At 42.9% G+C, this 18,902-nt stretch overlaps 1 protein-coding gene across 5 annotated transcripts in view; it reads left to right on the top strand.

Annotated features, from left to right (window-relative positions):
* VGLL4 (vestigial like family member 4) overlaps positions 1 to 18,902 on the top strand; it is a 150,157-nt gene that overhangs the window by 94,361 nt on the left and 36,894 nt on the right. For all 5 annotated transcript variants that reach the window (XM_073901657.1, XM_025885361.2, XM_073901658.1 and 2 more), the window contains one exon: positions 14,933 to 15,122. In XM_073901657.1, the coding sequence (XP_073757758.1) occupies positions 14,933 to 15,122 (190 nt within the window). The remainder of the gene's footprint in view (positions 1 to 14,932; positions 15,123 to 18,902) is intronic.

Here is an 18,902-nt window from a genome sequence, read left to right as displayed (position 1 = left end):
TATCTTTGTATTTTCCTCAGTTCCTGGTGTAGTACTCCAAACATACCAGGCACTAAAATGCTTTTGAGTGAAACGGATCCCTTCATTTCTCCTGCCAGCCCTAAAATCTCATACTTTGTTTAATACCAATCCCACTTAACTATCATTTTGGGATGAGGATCATCTCAAGGAGAGAGCGTGGGTGGCAGCTTTCAGAGCAAAGGAAAACAGACTAGGGTTTGCCCCTGGAACCTCGGTCTATCAAGTGGCCTGTTGGCTTATCAGCTTTGTCAAGGCATCTGTAAAATAGTGTTTCGGTTAGGTGACATGATTAAGAACACAGCACATGACCCAGACAGACAGCCAGGTTTAGATAATTTAAAGACAGTAAAAACCCAGGAATTCTGACTTGCCAAGGAAGAGCTTGATGAAGACGGTAAAGATTTGTACCCTAGCCCAGACCTGAATGAAAGTGAGGGTATGTTTTAGATAGGTGGGAGGGAGACAGAAGAGCATCGCCAGTAGGAGGGAGCAGCACATGCAGTGGAGTCTGGGAGGAGTAGTGAAACTCAGAGAGGGAGAGGCGCAAGGCTAGAGGGATGGCTGTGGAGGTCTAGACTACGAAGAATTTCAGACTTTATTTCAGCAGTCCAGTCCCTCAGGTATTTTAATCTCTCATGGCCAAAGACTCTGCCCAAGAGAAGGAAGAAATGAAACATGAACTTAGTGCCAATAGCTTTGGTTTGCCTGAATTATACAGATCACTTACTCAACAGATATTTATTGAGCACCTGCTGTATTCCAGGAAAAGTATAAGTCATTCCCTGATAACATTGGGTATTTCTTTATGTATTTGTTTGTCTTTTCTTAAAAATAAAGATTTATTAGAGAGAGTGTGCACGTGTGAGTTGGGGGAGGGTAAGAGGGAGAGAATCTTCAGGTGGACTCCCTGATGAGCCCAGAGCCTGATACAGGGCCTGATTTCAGGACCCATGAGATTATGACCTGAGTTGAAGCCAAGAGTTGAATGCTCAACTGACTGAACCACCCAGGTGCCTCTCATTGTCTCTTTATTTATTTATTTATTTATTTATTTATTTATTTATTTATTTATTTATTAAAGATTTTATTTGAGAGAGAGAGAGAATGAGAGATAGCACGAGAGGGAGGAGGATCAGAGGGAGAAGCAGACTCCCTGCTGAGCAGGGAGCCCGATGTGGGACTCGATCCTGGGACTCCAGGATCATGACCTGAGCTGAAGGCAGTCGCTTAACGAACTGAGCCACCCAGGCGCCCTGTTTTTTTTTTTAAAGATTTTATTTATTTGACAGAGAGAGACATAGCGAGAGAGGGAACACAAGCAGCGGGAGTGGGAGAGGGAGAAGCAGGTTTCCCGCCGAGCGGGGAGCCCGATATGGGGCTCGATCCCAGGACCCTGGGATCATGACCTGAGCCGAAGGCAGACGTTTAACGACTGAGCCACCCAGGTGCCCCCCTCATTGTCTTTTATATAAAAAATATTCTTTCCCAAATCAGACTTGTGCTGATTTGTAATGAGGAACTTTATTTTTGATCCAGCTTAGCTCTGGTCTTTTGTATAGCAAATAAAAAGTGCTTAATGAGCAAGAGATTGAGTGATAATGGCAAGACACGTACACCCGTTGTTACTACGAAAGGGGAAAGGCTATGTTTTTATAGTGGAGACATCTGTGGACACCATCTTAAGTAATCAAACTTAGCTTCACCAGCAGTGGCATAAAGTGACACCAGGTGCCTCCTGATATCATTCAATGAAATGTGCACAATATCACTTCCCTAATATCTTGCCAAAAATGTTCAACTCGAATGTAATTGTGAGGAAATCGTCAGGCCACAGCAAATTGTAGGACAGCTAATTGGTCTGGATCTTTTTTTTTTTTTTAAGATGTATGTATTTCAGAGAGAGAGAGAGTGCATACATGAACGGGTGTCGGGGGGAGGAGCAAAGGGGGGGGGAGAGAGAGAGAGAATCTCTGCAGACTACCCACTTGAGCATGGAGCCCAACATGGGGCTCGATCCCACAACCCTGAGATCATGACCTGAGCTGAAAAACAAGAGTCAGACACTCAACTGACTGAGCTACCCAGGAATCCCCCTGGTCTGGATCATTTTTAAATGTCAGCGCCATTAAAGAGGAAAAAAAGATAAAATTCCTTTAGATAAAAGGAAATTAAAGAGGCATGACAGCTACCTCTAGCAGTGTGTGGTTCTTGATTGGATCTGGATTCTCCCACCACTCCCCCCATACTCTCCGAAAAGAAGGCATTCAGTTCAGAAAATTTGAATATGGATATATGGATTAGATATTGGATAATGGCGGTATATCAGCTTTACCTGGTTGGGTGTGATGATGGTATTGTAGCGACGAAGGAGAATGTCTTTGTTCTTAGAAGACATTTGTTGGAGTATTTAGGGGTGAAATATACAGTACAAGTTACTTCAAATGATTATAGCAGTTATAGCAAAAAACAGTGTATGTGTGTAGGGAAAACACTGACAAGATGCTTATACTAGGTGAATCCTTGGAAAAGTCACTCTGTGGGTTCTGAAACCGGCATGTTTAGCAATGATAAGTAGTAATACAGTGAGTTAATGCATCTCTGTGGGATAACACAATGGCTTTCTGAGATATTTGAGGATATTTGTCACATCTTAGTTATCTGCCCCCTTCAGCTCTGTTGGGGCTTTGGAGCTGATGATGAGATTTCATATTTGGAATAGGTAGGCCCGTATGTGACCTTCAACAGTCCACATGCCAGTGTGTGTAGGAATTTTGAATTGGTTCCTGGGAGCCTCATTTTATTCCTTAGGGTCGGGACTAGAATATATGGCAGAGAACAAGATTGCCTATTTATATTTAGAGACCATAGCAAACATGATGGTATTGCTCAAAAAATGTGTAGCTTTTGAGTTGGAGGCAGGCAATCTGTCTCTAGAATGTCACTCAGGACTGTGATGTCGGTCAGCCTTACCGGATGGTGTCAGAGGAGGTACTCTTGGGGCTGGGGGTGGCAGTGTGCCTTTGGGTTGGGTTTTGAAAGCGGAGATGAATATGAATTGGCCGAGAGGGATTCTGCATGCATTCTAGTGGGGAGAAAGGTGTACGGAAGCAAGCATATTGAGTGGAGAATGTGCCTGGGGAGGAAGTGGTGCTAGTTTACTGAGCACCAGCTATGTGCCGGGCACTGTGCCAAGTTTCTTGTTGAATCTTTGAACTAGCTCAGGGCCTACCTAGGTGTGGGTTTGCATGGTCATTTTCACACACGTGGAAACAGTCATAGGAAGTCAGGTGCCTGCCCCAAGGTCACCTGCTGGCTCCTGGTGGAACAGGTTGGGAACACTGTCTAACGCATGCTCCTTGGTGCTGTGTCTCCTGACCTTTTCAGTTAGTTGGTGGAGACTGTGTGTGTCTGAACTTTATGAGAGGAGAGGAACTTTCAATGAATAGTGAGAGTGATGTTTGGAGAAGTCTCCTATGCCCCCATTATCTCATTGTTTATTTAAAAAAATTTTTTAGAGGTTTTTTTTTTTTGGAGAGAGAGAGAGAGCATGTGCACAAACGGGGAGTGGCAGGCAGAGGGAGAAGTAGACTCCTTGCTGAGCAAGGACCCTGATGTGGGACTCAATCCCAGGACTCCAGGACCATGACCCAAGCTGAAGGCAGACACCTAACCAACCGAGCCAGCCAGGCGCCCCTCATCTCATCCTTTAAATGGGAATGTAATCTGGTGGAATTAACCATAGTACAGTACATGGCCTCTTCCGGGCTGGGAACTTTCTCTAAGTTTTCAGTGATCCTCACAAAAATCCTGGAAGGTAGATGAAGAAATGGGGGCTCACGAGAGAGGTGAAGAGACTTTGCCAAGATCACACCTTTATCTGATTCCGAAGCCCACTTTGACAGATTTTCTCTGCACTGGGCCTGTGTGGTCAGGGGTACTGAAAGAAGTGAGGCACTCCTGACCATGGCCATGGTGTTACAGAGCGAGCCGGGCACAGGCAAACTCTTCTATAGGCAGACTGTGATGAGTCCTTCCAGAGGTTATGGGGCATCAGAGGAAGGAAAGCCTCCAGGCTCACCTTTCCCTCCCAAAATTGTCGTCTTCTTCTTCTTTTTTTTTTCCTTTCCTCCTCCAGTGGTCAGTGACTCATTTTAAGACTTAACCCTCCAGGAGCCCCTGGCCCAGTCATACTCTCCAGAATTCCTTTCGCGTGAAGAATGTTTTGAAAATGCAGATACTAGCATATTTCCTTCGTTGTTTAACCTGTTGAACACCAAAGGGCTTAAAGGGAGAGTTTCTTTGGGTATTTTGACCCACTTACATTACCCACTTATATTTACCATTTCCACCACAGCTTAATTTCTCTATTTTGTGGCAACTGGAGTCCCTCAGGGGGCAGCTCAACTGTTGAAGAGGCTAGAACAAGCCTTTTTCACTTCACCTTGTTCGGTGATTCCTCCTAAATGTTTATGAGGTCTACCATGGAGGAAACTCAGCCTGATTCTAATACCATCTGTAAAACCTTCTATAATTCTCCTCCTTTTCATTAACAATAACATGTCACAAAAGTAGTTTTTCTGGTAAATATAGTGAAGAATTTCTGCTGTTATAGGGTCTTTTCCATCAAGGAGGGTTCTGTATGCTTGGCGCTAAAAGGTTCTTGGGCTGCCTTTATCGGGTCACGTGTTGGTGCCAGGCCCTCAGACAGGGATTTGTGAGGACATGTGACACATTATGTCGATGTTCTAATATCCAGGCAGGCACAGCCCTTCCGGCTTCATTGGTACAGGAAAGCAGGGCTCGCACTCTGAGACTCAGCTTCCTGATTGACTCTGAACCCCCCCTGCAGCTCTATCAGAGTCAAGTCTAGGGTTGGAGGACCAAGAATAGAAGTTGGTGTGGTCATTGGTCTGGCTCAGTAAACCAAGGATGCAGACAGTTGTTTGATCTTTTTGAGTCCCAGTTATGATTTACAAAAGCCAAAACCCAACCTGATACTGAGATCTGCCGATCTTCAGCCTAATTGTGTCATTGTTTGATACCTGAATTTTTTTTAAGCTGAAGTGATATGCATAATAAGACATTAATTTCAGTTCTCTTGGTGATAATTTTAAAAAGATTTATTTATTTATTTGAAGGGGGTGGAGGGGGCAGAGGGGAAGCAGACTGTGGGAACCCCCCCCCCAAAACATGGGTCTTGATCGTGATCTGAGCCTAAACCAAGAGTTGGATGCTTAACGGACAAAACCACCCAGGTGCCCCTGAAGTTACAGTGTTGCATATTCCATGAAGATACAGTTAAGTTTTAAAGTGAATTCAGTAGAGTAAATGAGATTGCAGGGACTTTCTGTTTTTAACCCCAAACACAGCAAAATTATTTTAAGTGGTATAAAACCTCTTAATTAAATGAATGGCAATATATGGGTGGAATATAATAATTTTTAATTGACTTCAAAATATCTTGTTAGTGCTTTTTGATATTCAGATTAACCTTTCTATTCAATTTATTTAAAGTATTTTATTGTCTATTCAGAATGGAGATTAAAAATTCTAGACATTTTACTGTTCCCCTGGGGTTATTTTTTACCCTTTCTGTTCTAGTCCCTATAGAATTACAGCTGTTTAAAACCATTAAGGATTGTAGACATCCTCCACCCCAATGCACCAGCTGCACCGGCACTGTCTTGGAGCAGGTGCTACCCAGACTTGCTCTGTAGAGGCTGTCTCCTTCACCTGTGTGTCTCAGAAAGCACCCTGCTCATTTGTGCTGAAGTGCTGCACTTTTCCTGGAGCCCAGCCACTCTATCGGTGCTGACCCATTGGTCTCCTCTCCTCTGCGGCTTCCAATCCCAAAGAGGCATCTGTGCATCTTGACCAGTCCTGCCATGTTAGGTGAGCTAGAATAGACGAGGTGGCTGAAGCTGTTTGGTTCCAAACTGAAGAGCTTTCTCCTTTGAGCCAAACCTAGGTTAAGACCAGTCCTCACCACCCTTCTTCCCTTCCTAGTCTTTCCTCCGTGTGCTCTTCAGCTCTGGCGTCACAACAAAGCACCGCAGACTGGGGACTTAACAAATGTTGGTTGTGTCACAGTTCTTGAGGCTGGAAGTCTGAGGTTAGGATGTCGGCAGGGCTCGTTTCTTCTGGGACCTCTGTCTCTGGCTTGGAGATGGCCGCCTTCATGTTAAGGTGGTCTTCCTTCTGTGTGTGTCTGTGTCTCTTCTTAGAAGGGCACCAACTTATTGGATAAGGGCCCACTCTAATAATCTCCTTTAACCTTAATTATTTCTGCAGAAACCCTGTTTCTAAATACAGTCACATTCTGAGGTACTGGGGTTAGGACTTAGAAACTTAGAAAACTCAGCCCACAACACTGCCCTTCTGGACTTCCTGCCCTGCGCTCACCTTCTTCCTCCCCTTTACCTGTCTTCCTCCCAATTCTTCTTCTTCTTCTTCCTTTTTTTTTCTTTTAAAGATTTTATTTATTTGAGAGAGAAAGAGTAAGCTAGAGAGCACAAGCAGGGGGGAGCGGCAGTCAGAGGGAAATGAGGGAGATGCAGGCTCCCCACTGAGCATGGAGCCCATCCCAGGACCCTGAGGTGATGACCTGAGCCAAAGGCAGAAGCTTAACCCATTGAGCCACCCAGGTGCCCCTCCCACTCCTTTTCCTTAACCTGTAAAGCATCCTGCACAGCTAAAAAGAATATGAAAATGGAGGGATCTGAATGCCATGTGTCTCCAGCTCTTCTGTGGATCAGCTTTGTGACCTCGAGCAATTCTCTTAATTCTTGAAACACTAGTCTCCTTAGCTACAATTCAGGAATCATTCTTACCTTCTTGCATTATAGGACTATAGTAAGAAAAAACCGGAGTAACAGGTCCTATTTTTAAATGCTTTAAAAATAAAATATACTGACATAAGATACAGGAAAGCCCAGACAACGTGTAACATTTACAGGATTATTTGGATTACTTGAAATTCTGATTACAATGGCCTATGTTTCAACTCCACATTTTACTGTGTTTTGTTATCCTTAATTACATTATTAGCAGTCAGCAATATACCATAAGCGTTTTTTTTTTTTTTTCTCCTTTTTCCTGAGCAATCTCCTTGTTGCTCTAAAAAGACCAGAGCTGCTCAGATCATGCTCAGCTGGGGGCCTGGCCTCCCCCGCCGGGCTGACTGCAAAAGAGTGACCTTTCACCGAGGGTTGGCGTCCAGATGTGAGATGGGGCTCTGCAAGTCTCCAGCTGTGGCTCTGGGCTCCTGAGAGCGCCGGTGGGAAAGGGGTGGGGGCGAGGGGGCGCGGTCACTGAGTAGTAGAATCGCTTGTAATCCCTGCGCCGCGGGCAGACACTACGTCACGGCTTTTATCTCTGCTGGCTCGCCTGGTTTCATCAAGTTGCCTAACAGCCCTCCGTACAAAAAGAAAAAAGGGAACCAGAATGGGGATAGCCACCACTTGAACTGTGTGAAAGAGGTTGACTTCACTGCCTTCTCTCCAGCTGCTAGTCCCTGAGACAAAGAAGTATTATTTGAAAGAAAATGTATAAGCCCCGGGCTGCTGCCCTGCATGGTCTTGAGTGTGAGAGGAGAGTGCAGTTGTTTTATCTGGGTAACTCTCGCCAGTAGGGTGATGTCAGTCTGGTCGCCATGGGTTGTGGTCAGACAGGAGACGTTTCCACGTAGCCCAGAGGCTTGTGGGTGTGTGTGTGGGGGGAACCGAGCTGTGGTTTTACTTTGATTTAGGTTCAAACATGATAAAAGGGCTGGGGAGGGGAGTAGAACATAAAGTCTTTTTTTTGGTGGGGGGATCTGAACATAAAGTCTTAAACACAGCAACGATATAAATTGTGGAAGAAAGCTTTTGAGCAAGGAAGGCAATCCAGATTTTTGTGAAAAATCTATCCTTAAAAGTTACAGCAAGATACTTTTTTTTTTGTTTTTCCTACAGATGTACCTTCCCCTTCTCCGTAAACACAAAGACACTGTCAGTTCAGCCTTGTGTTGTTTGACTAATCTTCAGAAAATGACAATAAATGCCATGATTTTGATTAATTCCTCATGAGGCATGCCACAGTCTTGAATGCAGTCACAGATCCTTGTATGGCACTTGGCCCGCAGAGTTGGTGAAGAGGTACTGTGACCAGGAGCTGAGGAACCTGGGTTCTAAAGCCACCTCTGCTTTTCCCTGGAAATCCCTTCCTGTCTCTGAACCAAATCATTTGCCTCACCTCCATGTTGAAGGCCTTTGGCCTTCATCATTCAGTTGTATAAAAGTTGAATCCACATTTTGTGGACCAGATTATATTTATTTCCACTTTCAGTTTACTAACTACAACTCTCTTATGGTATTTGAGTAAGTGAGTGAAGCTCGAACACTGAGAATTAGAAGTGTATTTGATTTTTGATTACATCTCCTTCAAGGACGAGATAAGTTAAGAATACTTAGTGGGATCAGTTTTTTCTCCTGTTGTGTAAAGTGTGCCCTATAAAAGTTTAGTATTTCTTGATCAGCAATTAAAGTATAACTTAACTTTGGAAGATGTACATTAAATAGAACGGAGATGTTTAGAGCTGAAGTTAGGCCATCAAGGTGATGTAATCAAACCATGTAATTTTACAAATGAAGAAGCAGAGGCTAACAAGACAAGTGCTGTTTTGAAGGCCCTCCAGTTGGGTTCCATAGTGTATCCAGTCTAAGATGCACCATTATCTCGTGTCCCACTAAGAAAGAAGCTGTCTTGCTTATTAAGATATGCCAGTTGATGGTAAGACAAATTTCAAGCTTAGCTCTATTAAAATGTAGGAAGTAAAGAGTCTTAGAATCTTTGCAGGATTCTGAAACTAGGCCACATCTTCCTTGGTCTTGTCCCCATGCCTTGCTTTTCTCCTGCTTTATTCTGACTTGAAAGCAGAATTTTCTTATAATACTTCACCAGAATCATTATATGGCACATCATAAAGCTAAGCGATTATTTTTATTTCTCTGTTAAACTTTTTTTTAAATTGAAATTAATATATGCTGATTCTTGTGAAATCTTGGGTAAAAATCTTTACTCATCTTCCATTGGAAGACATATTTAAGAATATTTTTGATCCCTGTATTAGAACTGCCACCATGACTAAAAACAGCAGTTATGTAATCTTTGTATCTATTGGGCATTTTTCTTCAGTACCCCATCCCTAGTTAAAAATGCCAAATACATTTTGAAAATTGAACTTCCTTTGTTATAATCAGAATTTTTTTTTTTTTAAGTTAAATTGACAATTGTAGTGAGGCCAACTTGAGAGAAACTTGAAACACCGGGCTACTCAGATCTCCTTTCTCCTGTTTATTTCTGAAAAAGAAAGATAGTCCTTTCTCCCTTTTCAGTTACCAAACCGTTGTGAAATTTAGAATACACGTTAGTTCAAGAGCAAAAAGTCTTTTACACCTCAAGGTAAATTCCTTTTGGTGTGTATTCTTTCCTCCCCTGCTTGTGGTCTGGGTCTGTATAAATTTCATCATTTGTTTCTCTGACGGCCCAGCACACAGCCTTCAGCATGCAACAGGCGCTCACACACACAGTCTGATTACAAGCTGAGCTGGAGCTTAATAGAACTCTGATGAATCCAAGTGCCTCCATAACCTCAAGCGGTTCCTTCCCTGCTTTGCCTTTTCTTAACTTAATAATATTAAAAAAAAGTTATCTGACTTTAACATTGTAGAGAGCTGTAGCTATCATAACAAAAGGTTTATTTTCATTCTAGGGGAAAAATGAATAGATGCTTGTTCTTATGTAACAGTTCAGTGTAAAAAACCTGAGGTAGGAAAGGTACTAATAGTACTGGAGTTTTTTTTTCATCAACTTATAAATATATTTTTATTTTTTAGGGGTGAGGGTAATGACTTTATTGAGATATTCACACACGAATGTAATTCACCCATGTAACGTATACAATCCAGTGGTTTTTAGTATATTCACAGAGTTGGGCAGCCTTTACCACGATCCATGGTAGGACATTTTCATCACCTTTGAAAGAAACCCTGCATTCACTGGCAGTCACTTCCCATTGCTCCTCCTCCCACCCCTCAGCAGCAATCACTAATCTGCTTTTTGTCTCTTCACATTTGCCTATTCTGGACATTTCAGGTCAGTGGAATCAGACAGTATGTGGCCCTTTGTGTCTGGCTTCCTTCACTTCACATACTGTTCTCTAGGTTCATCCATGAATCAATACTTCCTTGCTTTTTATGGCTGAATAATGTTCCATCATATGGATAGATTGCATGTCTTCTGTATCCATTCATCAGTTGCTGGGCATTTGGGTTTTTGGCTATTATGAATAATGCTGCTATGAACATTCATATAAGCTTTTATGTGAATATGTGTTTTAATTTCTCTTGGTTATATGCCTCAGCGTGGAATTGCTGGCTTATGTGGTAACTCTATGTTTAACCATTGGAGGAACTGCCCAGAGTTGTTTTCCATGGCAACTGCACCATTTTGCATTTACACCAGCAATGCACAAGGGTTCCGAATTCCCCACATCCTTGTCAACACTTGTCACTTTCTGTCTTTTGATTATAGCCCCACTAGTGTGTATAAAGTGGTATCTCATTGTGGTTTTGATTTATGTTTTCCTGATCGCTAATGATGTCAGACATCTTTCTATGTGCTTATTGGCTATTTGCCTATCTCTTTTCCTATTTTTATTTTTTTAATTTTTTTAAATGTTTTATTTATTTATTCATGAGAGTCAGAGAGAGAGGCAGAGGCAGAGGGAGAAACAGACTCCCCGCCTAGCAGGGAGCCCGATGCGGGACTCGATCCCAGGACCCTGGGATCATGACCTGAGCCAAAGGCAGACGCTTAACCAACTGAGCCACCCAGGCGCCCTCTTTTCCCTTTTTTAAATCAAGTTCTTTTTATTGTTGAGTTTTGAGAGTTATTTATATATTCTTAAATAGATCTTTTGAGATTCCTTACTTTATGGCATCTTTGATCTTTAACATATCCTCTAGCTCTCTAATCTGGGCGCCCCATTGCCCTGCCTCATGGAGTCATTCAAGCAGTGTTTACCATCCATCTCCTGTGTGGAAGATATTGTGCTTTGCATTCTCGAGTATATAAAATGAATTAAATGTCCACTGCTTCAGGGAGCGCAAAACCAAGTAGGAAGGGAGGTATCGTAGGGATAAATTTCTGTGGGTATTCAGAAGAAGTGATGACTTTTAGATTGAGGAGTCAAGGAAGGCAACATGAAGGAGGAGGCATTTTAAGTGACCTTTGCTGGATGCATAGGATTTAAGTATAAAAGATCGGAGGAAGAAACTGAGTAAAGGCCTCGGGGTTAGACGGTGAGATCTCTGTGCAGTGATGTCCAGTCTGGTTTAACTTCTAGGGCTGACACTCTGAGAGCTTACAGAGGGGGATACTAGAAGCAAAGTCTGGGAAGGCCGTGGGACCACTTGTTGGGTATGAATGCAGAAGCAGCCTGGAGGTTATTTCATCAGTGACGGACAAGCCCTTGACTGTTTGGGGTCCTGGTGGGTTGACATGGCCAGAATGCTGCTGTGGAAGATGGAGTTTACAGAGATCTGTAGGATGATGGGGTGACTAAAAGCAGCACTGCCAAGTTTCTGGCTTGGAAATGGACAAGTGCTTTTTAGAGGACAAGAAGGCCTGTAACGAAGAAACTCCTGTGGAAATTGTTTAATCTCATGGTTTCCAAGTTTATGTGACCATGGGTTCACTTTCTGGTTTTTTGATTATATGACACCTTTGCATTTTGCTACCTTCATTCAGTGTTACACGAGTAATAATTGCTTAGTAAATGTTGGCTGGTTGGTACTTGATTGAGTACAGGGTTGTAGATCACAGCGTTGGGTTACTAACCCTGAGGGCTGAAGGAAGTGTTAGGTGTTGGTTAGTCCAGCCCCTTATTGTAGGCAGGCCAGAGAGGGGAAGTGTGTGCCAGTATTCAGCTGGCCCTAAATGCAGTGACAATGTCCTGCTAGTGTCTTGATTCCCAGTCTATGTGTTCTCTTCAATTTTTCTAAAATAACTTTAACCTTCCTTTGCCACTTAGACCATAATAAAAGCAAATCACACTTTATAATACAAGGTGTTGCATGAGGGTCCTTGAGTGGAGGCCCTGAAATGAATGAGGGTACATAACTGTGAAAAGACCAGTTTCTAAACTTGTAACTGTGAATTTCTTCCCTTCTACCCCTAGTTCCTTTGCTCCGAGCCATGTGTGGGCCTTGCACAGTGTTTACAAGGGGATGTCACTCTGATAGGCAGAGGGCATGGGTTCTTGCTTACAGTAAACCCACTAACTGTGTGAACCTGAGCAGGGCCCTCCATGTCTGGGGGCACAGTTTTCTCTGTCCAGTGAGGGAATCCAGGTGTACAGGACCCCTTCCAGCACTAACAACATGCTCTAGGGGATTTGGTACAGTTTTGTCACAGCCTCTAGGGAAGAAGAACCACCTGTGCTTCCTCTGTGGGTCTTTTACCTATCAGGTTAGAAATCCCAGTGTTTCCAAAGATTCCTGTGCACTTTCTTCTTTCTATGTCAGACACCAGCGATTTGGTCTTAAAGATAAGCAGTGCTCCATTTGATGAACTTAAACTGCAGACAAGCACAAACGAGCTTATATTAAGATGGAAATTGGGGACTGCAGTGGGAATGTTGTTCTAACTCCAAGAGTTTTGCTTTTCGCTTAGCAGTGTATGCTAGTGTTGTAATGGGTGGTTCTTCTTTTTTTGGAGTGATTTGAATTTGTTGCTGTGGTGGCAGGTTTCCATGGCAACTGCTGTTGCTACACATCTGGCATTTGATAAAATGGTTCCCAAAGCCCAGGGGTCCAGACAGAGCCCAAGTACTCCTCATCTCCGCTGAACCTGCCAAGGATGTGGAGAAACACAGGTCAGAGGGCATGGTGGCTCTGTGCCGTGTTGATGAGGCTTGATTTGCAATTGCCGAGTTCCTGGGGGTATCATCAGGGTTCCTCCAAAAGTTAGCCGGGCTACTGACATTTTACATTCGAAATGCCCTCTCCCCTTTCTGTGGAGGTGGAGGGTATAAGAGAGGAGAGCATATTTGGAAAGAATATTTTCTGATTTATCACAATACAAATATTAGCATGGCTTTTTATTTGCTTAAAAAAAAAAGATTGATTTATTTATTTGAGGAGGAATGGGCAGAGGGAAAGAGAGTCTTAAGCAGACTTGGCGTTGAGCGTGGAGCCCGACATGGGGCTTGATCCCATGACCCTGAGATCATGACTTGAGCCCAGATCAAGAGTCGAACACTTAACTGATGGTGCCACCCAGGCACCACTGTTTGCTTGCTTTTTTAAACCAAAAGTTCATAAATAGGAAGTAGAGGACAACCAAAGTCCTACTGAATGTCTGAGTGTGGCAGGCCAGCAATATGGCCTGTTTTTAGGTATCTCATTTAAAATGGAAAGTTTCAGTTTGCTTTGGGGCCAAAATCTCTAAAAGAAATCCTGCCTGGGAGGTGTATTAGGGGGTCAGTGTATATTTGCTAGTTTATATCTTGATGACTAAATTGGCAAAAGTTTTATTTTTCCTGGTAAACATTCAGGAGGCTTTGCCCTCACTCCTTTCCCTAACAAAATCGTATTTGTCATATGTGTATGAAGCAAACGGCTGTTAAAACTGTCCACACATCTGTGATGATATGAAAATTAGTGGTGGCAAACAAAGATTTCCTTTCTAAGGTACCACAGGGTCACAGATGAAATTGACTTTATCCTAATATTTCTCTCAAATTGTGACCAAGTGGAAACAAAATTGACCATGCCTTAGAGGCCAGTGTGAATGAATAATAGCATGACAAAAGGGTTATTATTTGTGAAAAATTTAGGTAACCCTCCCATATGACTTAGATAACTAGAAATTTTCTCTTAAAATATATATTACTCTTGTTTATAAATTTTAGAAGGTGTAAAACTTTTATTATAATAAAGGGTTATGCTTAATTAATAATGAAACACAAAGTTATCACCTAGTACAAAGTCTTTTTAATTACAGGAATGAAAAACTCCAAGATGTTGAATCAGATCATAATGCGGATTCTAATTTGAGTGTTTAACTTTGAAAGTGTTTGAGAACTGCACCTGTGTATCAAGCTCATGACAAATTATATGCAGAAACTTTGTGCTAATAATAGTAAAAAATATTTAATGTGCCATTTTTAGTGTGCTGTAAGAATGAAATGTTTATTTTTCATTAAACAATGTGTTTTCATTTCTTTTAACATTTTGGGCAAATATGTGAATTATTAACCCATAAATTTTCCTCATTCTTTAAGAAAAAATAACATACCAAAATTGTAATAAAAATGTAACAGGCAAGAAAAGTGAGTTTCTAGTCATGTTCTAATGAAGCCTGTGTTAGGTCATTCTCTTATAGGTAGAGTCGAATACCCACCCATCAAAAGCCCTTTATTGTTTTAAATTAACTTTTGAGATGGTTTGTGGTCAGTACTTTTACCCCTCTGTTACTTTATTGCAACTTTTGATTTTAAACTACTCTACCCTAAAGAGTTATTGAAGACATGGGAATTATGTGTTGTGATGGAGGTGTTAGCAATATATAAGTGTATCAAATCAGTCCCTTCTGCACCTTCACTTTGCAGAGTGCCCTGTGTCAGTTACATCTCAATAAAGCTGGGGGAGGGGAGTGAGTTATTGTGTAGAAACCCACGTTTGTGTAAAATGTCTTGTGCTTGGCAGCTCACCTCACGCTCAGGCCATGTTCTGAGAAGGGCAGGCAGCCCATCCTGTTGCCAAAACTTTCCACTGGGAGTAGTTTTGCAAGGGATGGGCGGGGAAGCGGGGCACTGAGGTGGGGGAGTTTCGCCTCCTTGGTGACGACATCATCTCTCTCTGCGTAGGTGAAGCTGCTCTCAGAGGAGAACCCAGGATGCAGACCCTCCCTGTGGCGTCTGCCCTCAGCAGTCACCGCACAGGCCCCCCGCCCATCAGTCCCAGCAAGAGGAAGTTCAGCGTGGAGCAAGGGGACGATGACCTGGACTGTGAAAATGACCATGCTTCTAAGATGAGTCGCATCTTCAGCCCCCATCTGTGAGTTTCCTCTTTCTGAAGTGAGGGCATTCTGGTGTTGGCTTCCATGTGCTCCGTGCAGGGGCCATGTTCTTCTGCAATTTGTGCCAGCAATGAAGTGAAAGGATGAACAGGGCTCTCCTGCCAGGCGGGGCATTAACCGTTTTTGATAACTTGAGAGATGACCTCTTCTTTCCTTCCAACTTGTTTGTATGAGTGTGTGTGTGTGTGTGTGTGTGTGTGTGTGTGTGTGTGTGTGTGTGTGTGTGTGTGTGTGTGTGTGTGTGTGTGTGTTCCCCACGGATGTTAGCTTTCTCTTCCAGCTTCTGGGGGGTGGTTGTCTGAAGACTGCCTTTTCTTGCCTGTATCACTGATCGTTGTTAGGAGAATCAGTCTTTGGTGACTGTCTTATGGGCCAGGAAATGGAAGGAAAGGTTAACACCTGAACAGACATATGTAAAATGTTTTGCTTAGGAGTCTAGAGTTGTACATATTAAGAAGTACAGTAGCGGGGCGCCTGGGTGGTTCAGTTGGTTAAGTGTCTGCCTTCTGCTCAGGTCACGATCCCAGGGTCCTGGGATCGAGTCCCGCATCAGGCTCCCTGCAAAGCAGGGAGCCTGCTTCTCCCTTTCCCTCTGCCTCTGCCCCCCTCTCATGCTTGCTCTCTCTCACTCTCTCTCAAAATAAAGAAATAAAATCTTTAAAAAAAAAAGTGCAGTAGTCCCTCTCCTCCCCCTTATCTGAGGGGTGTATGTTCCAAGACTCCCAGTAGATGCCTGATGCACAGATAGTACCAAACCCCATATATGCTGTGTGTTTTCCTAAACATGGATACTTATGAGAAAGTTTAATTTATAAATTAGGCATGGTAAGAGATTAACAGCAATAACTAATAAAATAGAACAATTACAACACTGTCATAATAGTTATGTGAGTGTGGTTTTCTCTCAGAATATCTGTGGTACTGTACTCACCCTTCTTCTTCTTGTGGTGATGTGAGATAATAAAATGTCTACGTGCTGCAGTGAGGTGAATGATATAGGCATTGGGATGTAGCATTCAGCTACTGTTGACTCCAAGGAGGATCATCCGCTTCCAGGCCACAATTGATTGTGGAAAGAAAAACTGCAGAAAGGGGGCGGAGGGGAAACGATTGAATTAATTCTCACCTTGTATATTCATGGTATAAACTTGAGACCTTCCTAAAGTGGGAAAGATGGCTTTTTGTGTTTATGATAAGGTGCTGCTCATCGCTTCTGGTATGTGAGCCTCTTGTAGCTGTTGAGAACCAGGCTTGGGGCAGGTCCTCCATCTGCCACCAGCATTCTCTACAATCATGACATGAGTTTCTCCCACTCTCTGGGCCTCAGTTTCCTTATTTGTGAAACAAAGGGGTTGACACGAAAGTTTTCTGAATCCGTACAGCGTTCCCACGTTTACATTGGGAAAGTAGCTTGCTTCTGTGCGCCTTGTTCCGGCTTCCCCTTTGCACTCTCTTCTGAACGCGCATGCCCCGCAAAGGGAGTGGAATGCCTTTTCCCGTGTTCTCGGCGCTTGGAGACAGCCAGTCAGCGGCCCGGAGGGTCCGCTCTGGCACCCGTGCAGCCAGTCGGTACTGTCAGGGTCGGGGAGCTTGTCGGGGGCAGTGAGGTAGCCTGATGATTAGGAGGTGGAGCTTTGTAGATCCAGGTTACAAGAGCCTACTCTCTTTTCCGCCTCCCCAGGCATGAATTGATGTTTTGTAATTATTCACAGTGCTTGGCTTCCCCAGTTGTGATTTCTGAGGATGCTGCTGATTCTGGCAGGAACGTGACTGCTCAGAGTTGCTGTTTTCTCGTTGGCGGAGACCTTGAGCGGCGAGAGGCCTCTGGTAACGCCTGCAGCGCTGTGCTGTCTCAGCGCCCGCAGTCCTGAGCATTCCGCGCATTCCAGCCCGCTTGGACTGTTGTGTGCAGTCATAAGACACACTGACAGAGGTATTTATCCTCAAATAAATCACTGTAGTGTTAGTCAGAGGCTGAGCCTGCAGTCTGGAGCCCTGGAATTTGCTACAATCAGGAATCCAGCAACAAGGCACCGCAAAACAATGAGCCCTTCCAAATAGGGAGAGGCTCGTCATTTAGATTATGGGCGCTCAACTGTTTGTTCATTCTCTTATTACTAGGAATTTCTTCTTCTCCTCTGCTGCCATCCTCTTTCCTGAAACCCACATAGGAGACATTTGGTCTTTTTTTTTTTTTTTTTTTTTGGAGGAAGGAAAGGGGAGGTAGCCCTGAAACAGTATATTTTGCGAGCAGACATGCCTTGGTTTAAATCGCAATTCTGCCACTTACTTGACCAGTCATTTAATGTACCTGGGCCCAATATCCTTCTTTGTAAAATGCCAATGATAATAGCTCATGTGAGGCCTGTCATGAGCACAAGAATCAGCATATGCAGGGAGTTTGGTGCAGTATGACACTCAATTGATGATAGTAGCTATTTCATTATTGCTAAGTCCCTGAATCTGATATTGATAACAATGATAAAGAATAAAAATACTATTATGGTGAATTTAATGCCTGAGTGTGTGTGAATTTCATTCAGAAAGTCTGGGCTCAAATTTCAGCTTCTTTATTTTTCAGTGGAAGTAATCATAGCTATTTCCTCATAGGATGATTGTAAATGCCTAGTGCAGTGCCTGGCATCTAGATGGTAAGCACTCAGTCATCATTAATATTATTATTTCAGTGTTAAAACAAAAAATGAGGGGCGCCTAGGTGGCTCAGTTGGTTAAACATCTGCCTTCGGCTCAGGTTATGATCCCAGGGTCCTGGGATCGAGCCAGACGTCAGGCTCTCTACTCAGCAGGGAGTCGGCTTCTCCCTCTTTCTCTGCCTGCCGCTCCCCCTGCTTGTGCTCTCTCTCTGTCAAATAAATAAATAAATTCTTAAAAAAAAAACCCCAAACAAACCAGAAAGTGATTTTGTAACTCCTTGGGTCATTGCAAATACGACCTTGAATTACAGAGGACTATAAATAATTTGAAGTGTAAATAATAGAAATAGAATTGATAGATTTCATGTGCATCTCACAATTGATGTCATCACACAGAGTTTTAGGCAAACAGAAAGAGCAGCACCCCCACCAACCCCCAGGCCACACAGCCTGGACCTCTAGATGATCAGCTTGTGGTCTGTTCATTCTGCTGTCACTGTTCTCCTTTGATAATTATTTGTTTCAATAACAGTAACAGTGTTTCTATTTGTATCTTCTAAGAGCAGAATTACGGATTTTATAGGCAAATTGGAAAAATGCTGCCTCTCTTCTTCATGTTGTAGGGTACTTAGTATTGTTGGATTTGAGGGTATGTTTCCTCTTTGAGCTATAGGGTGTTCCCTCCTTTTTATTTGATATGTCTAAGAATTTTTTTTAATAATAAATTACAAATTGATGTTTCTTTGGAAAAGAATGGTCTAGTATATTTCTCTTTAAGGAAATTACAAAATGATTTTTTGCCTTTTATCTTCTTAGTACATGTTCATGTTGTGTAGTGAAAATGTGTTTTGTTTATTTTATCACTGAAGAAATCACAATAATTCTGGGCATGGAGTGTTGCTGAAAAACAGTTTTGACAGCTAGTAAGAGAGTTTCAAAGATGCAAGCCTTGGCTGCATTTCATTATAATCATCATATTGAGATACTTTCCAATAGAGAGGAGGAGAGATTGAGTGTCTCTGAGCCAGAGTAGGAAGCTACAGACAACGACTAAATTTCCTCTGACTTAGGGAGGAGGACAAAGAAGAGAGGTGTCCTTAGTGA

Source organism: Callorhinus ursinus, unplaced genomic scaffold, assembly GCF_003265705.2.
Source record: "Callorhinus ursinus isolate GAN/ISIS: 27379988/994484 unplaced genomic scaffold, GSC_fseal_2.0 scaffold15, whole genome shotgun sequence".
NCBI lineage: Eukaryota > Metazoa > Chordata > Mammalia > Carnivora > Otariidae > Callorhinus > Callorhinus ursinus.
Note: the sequence above shows the minus strand (reverse complement) of the source record. Positions and strands in the feature narration are given on the sequence as shown.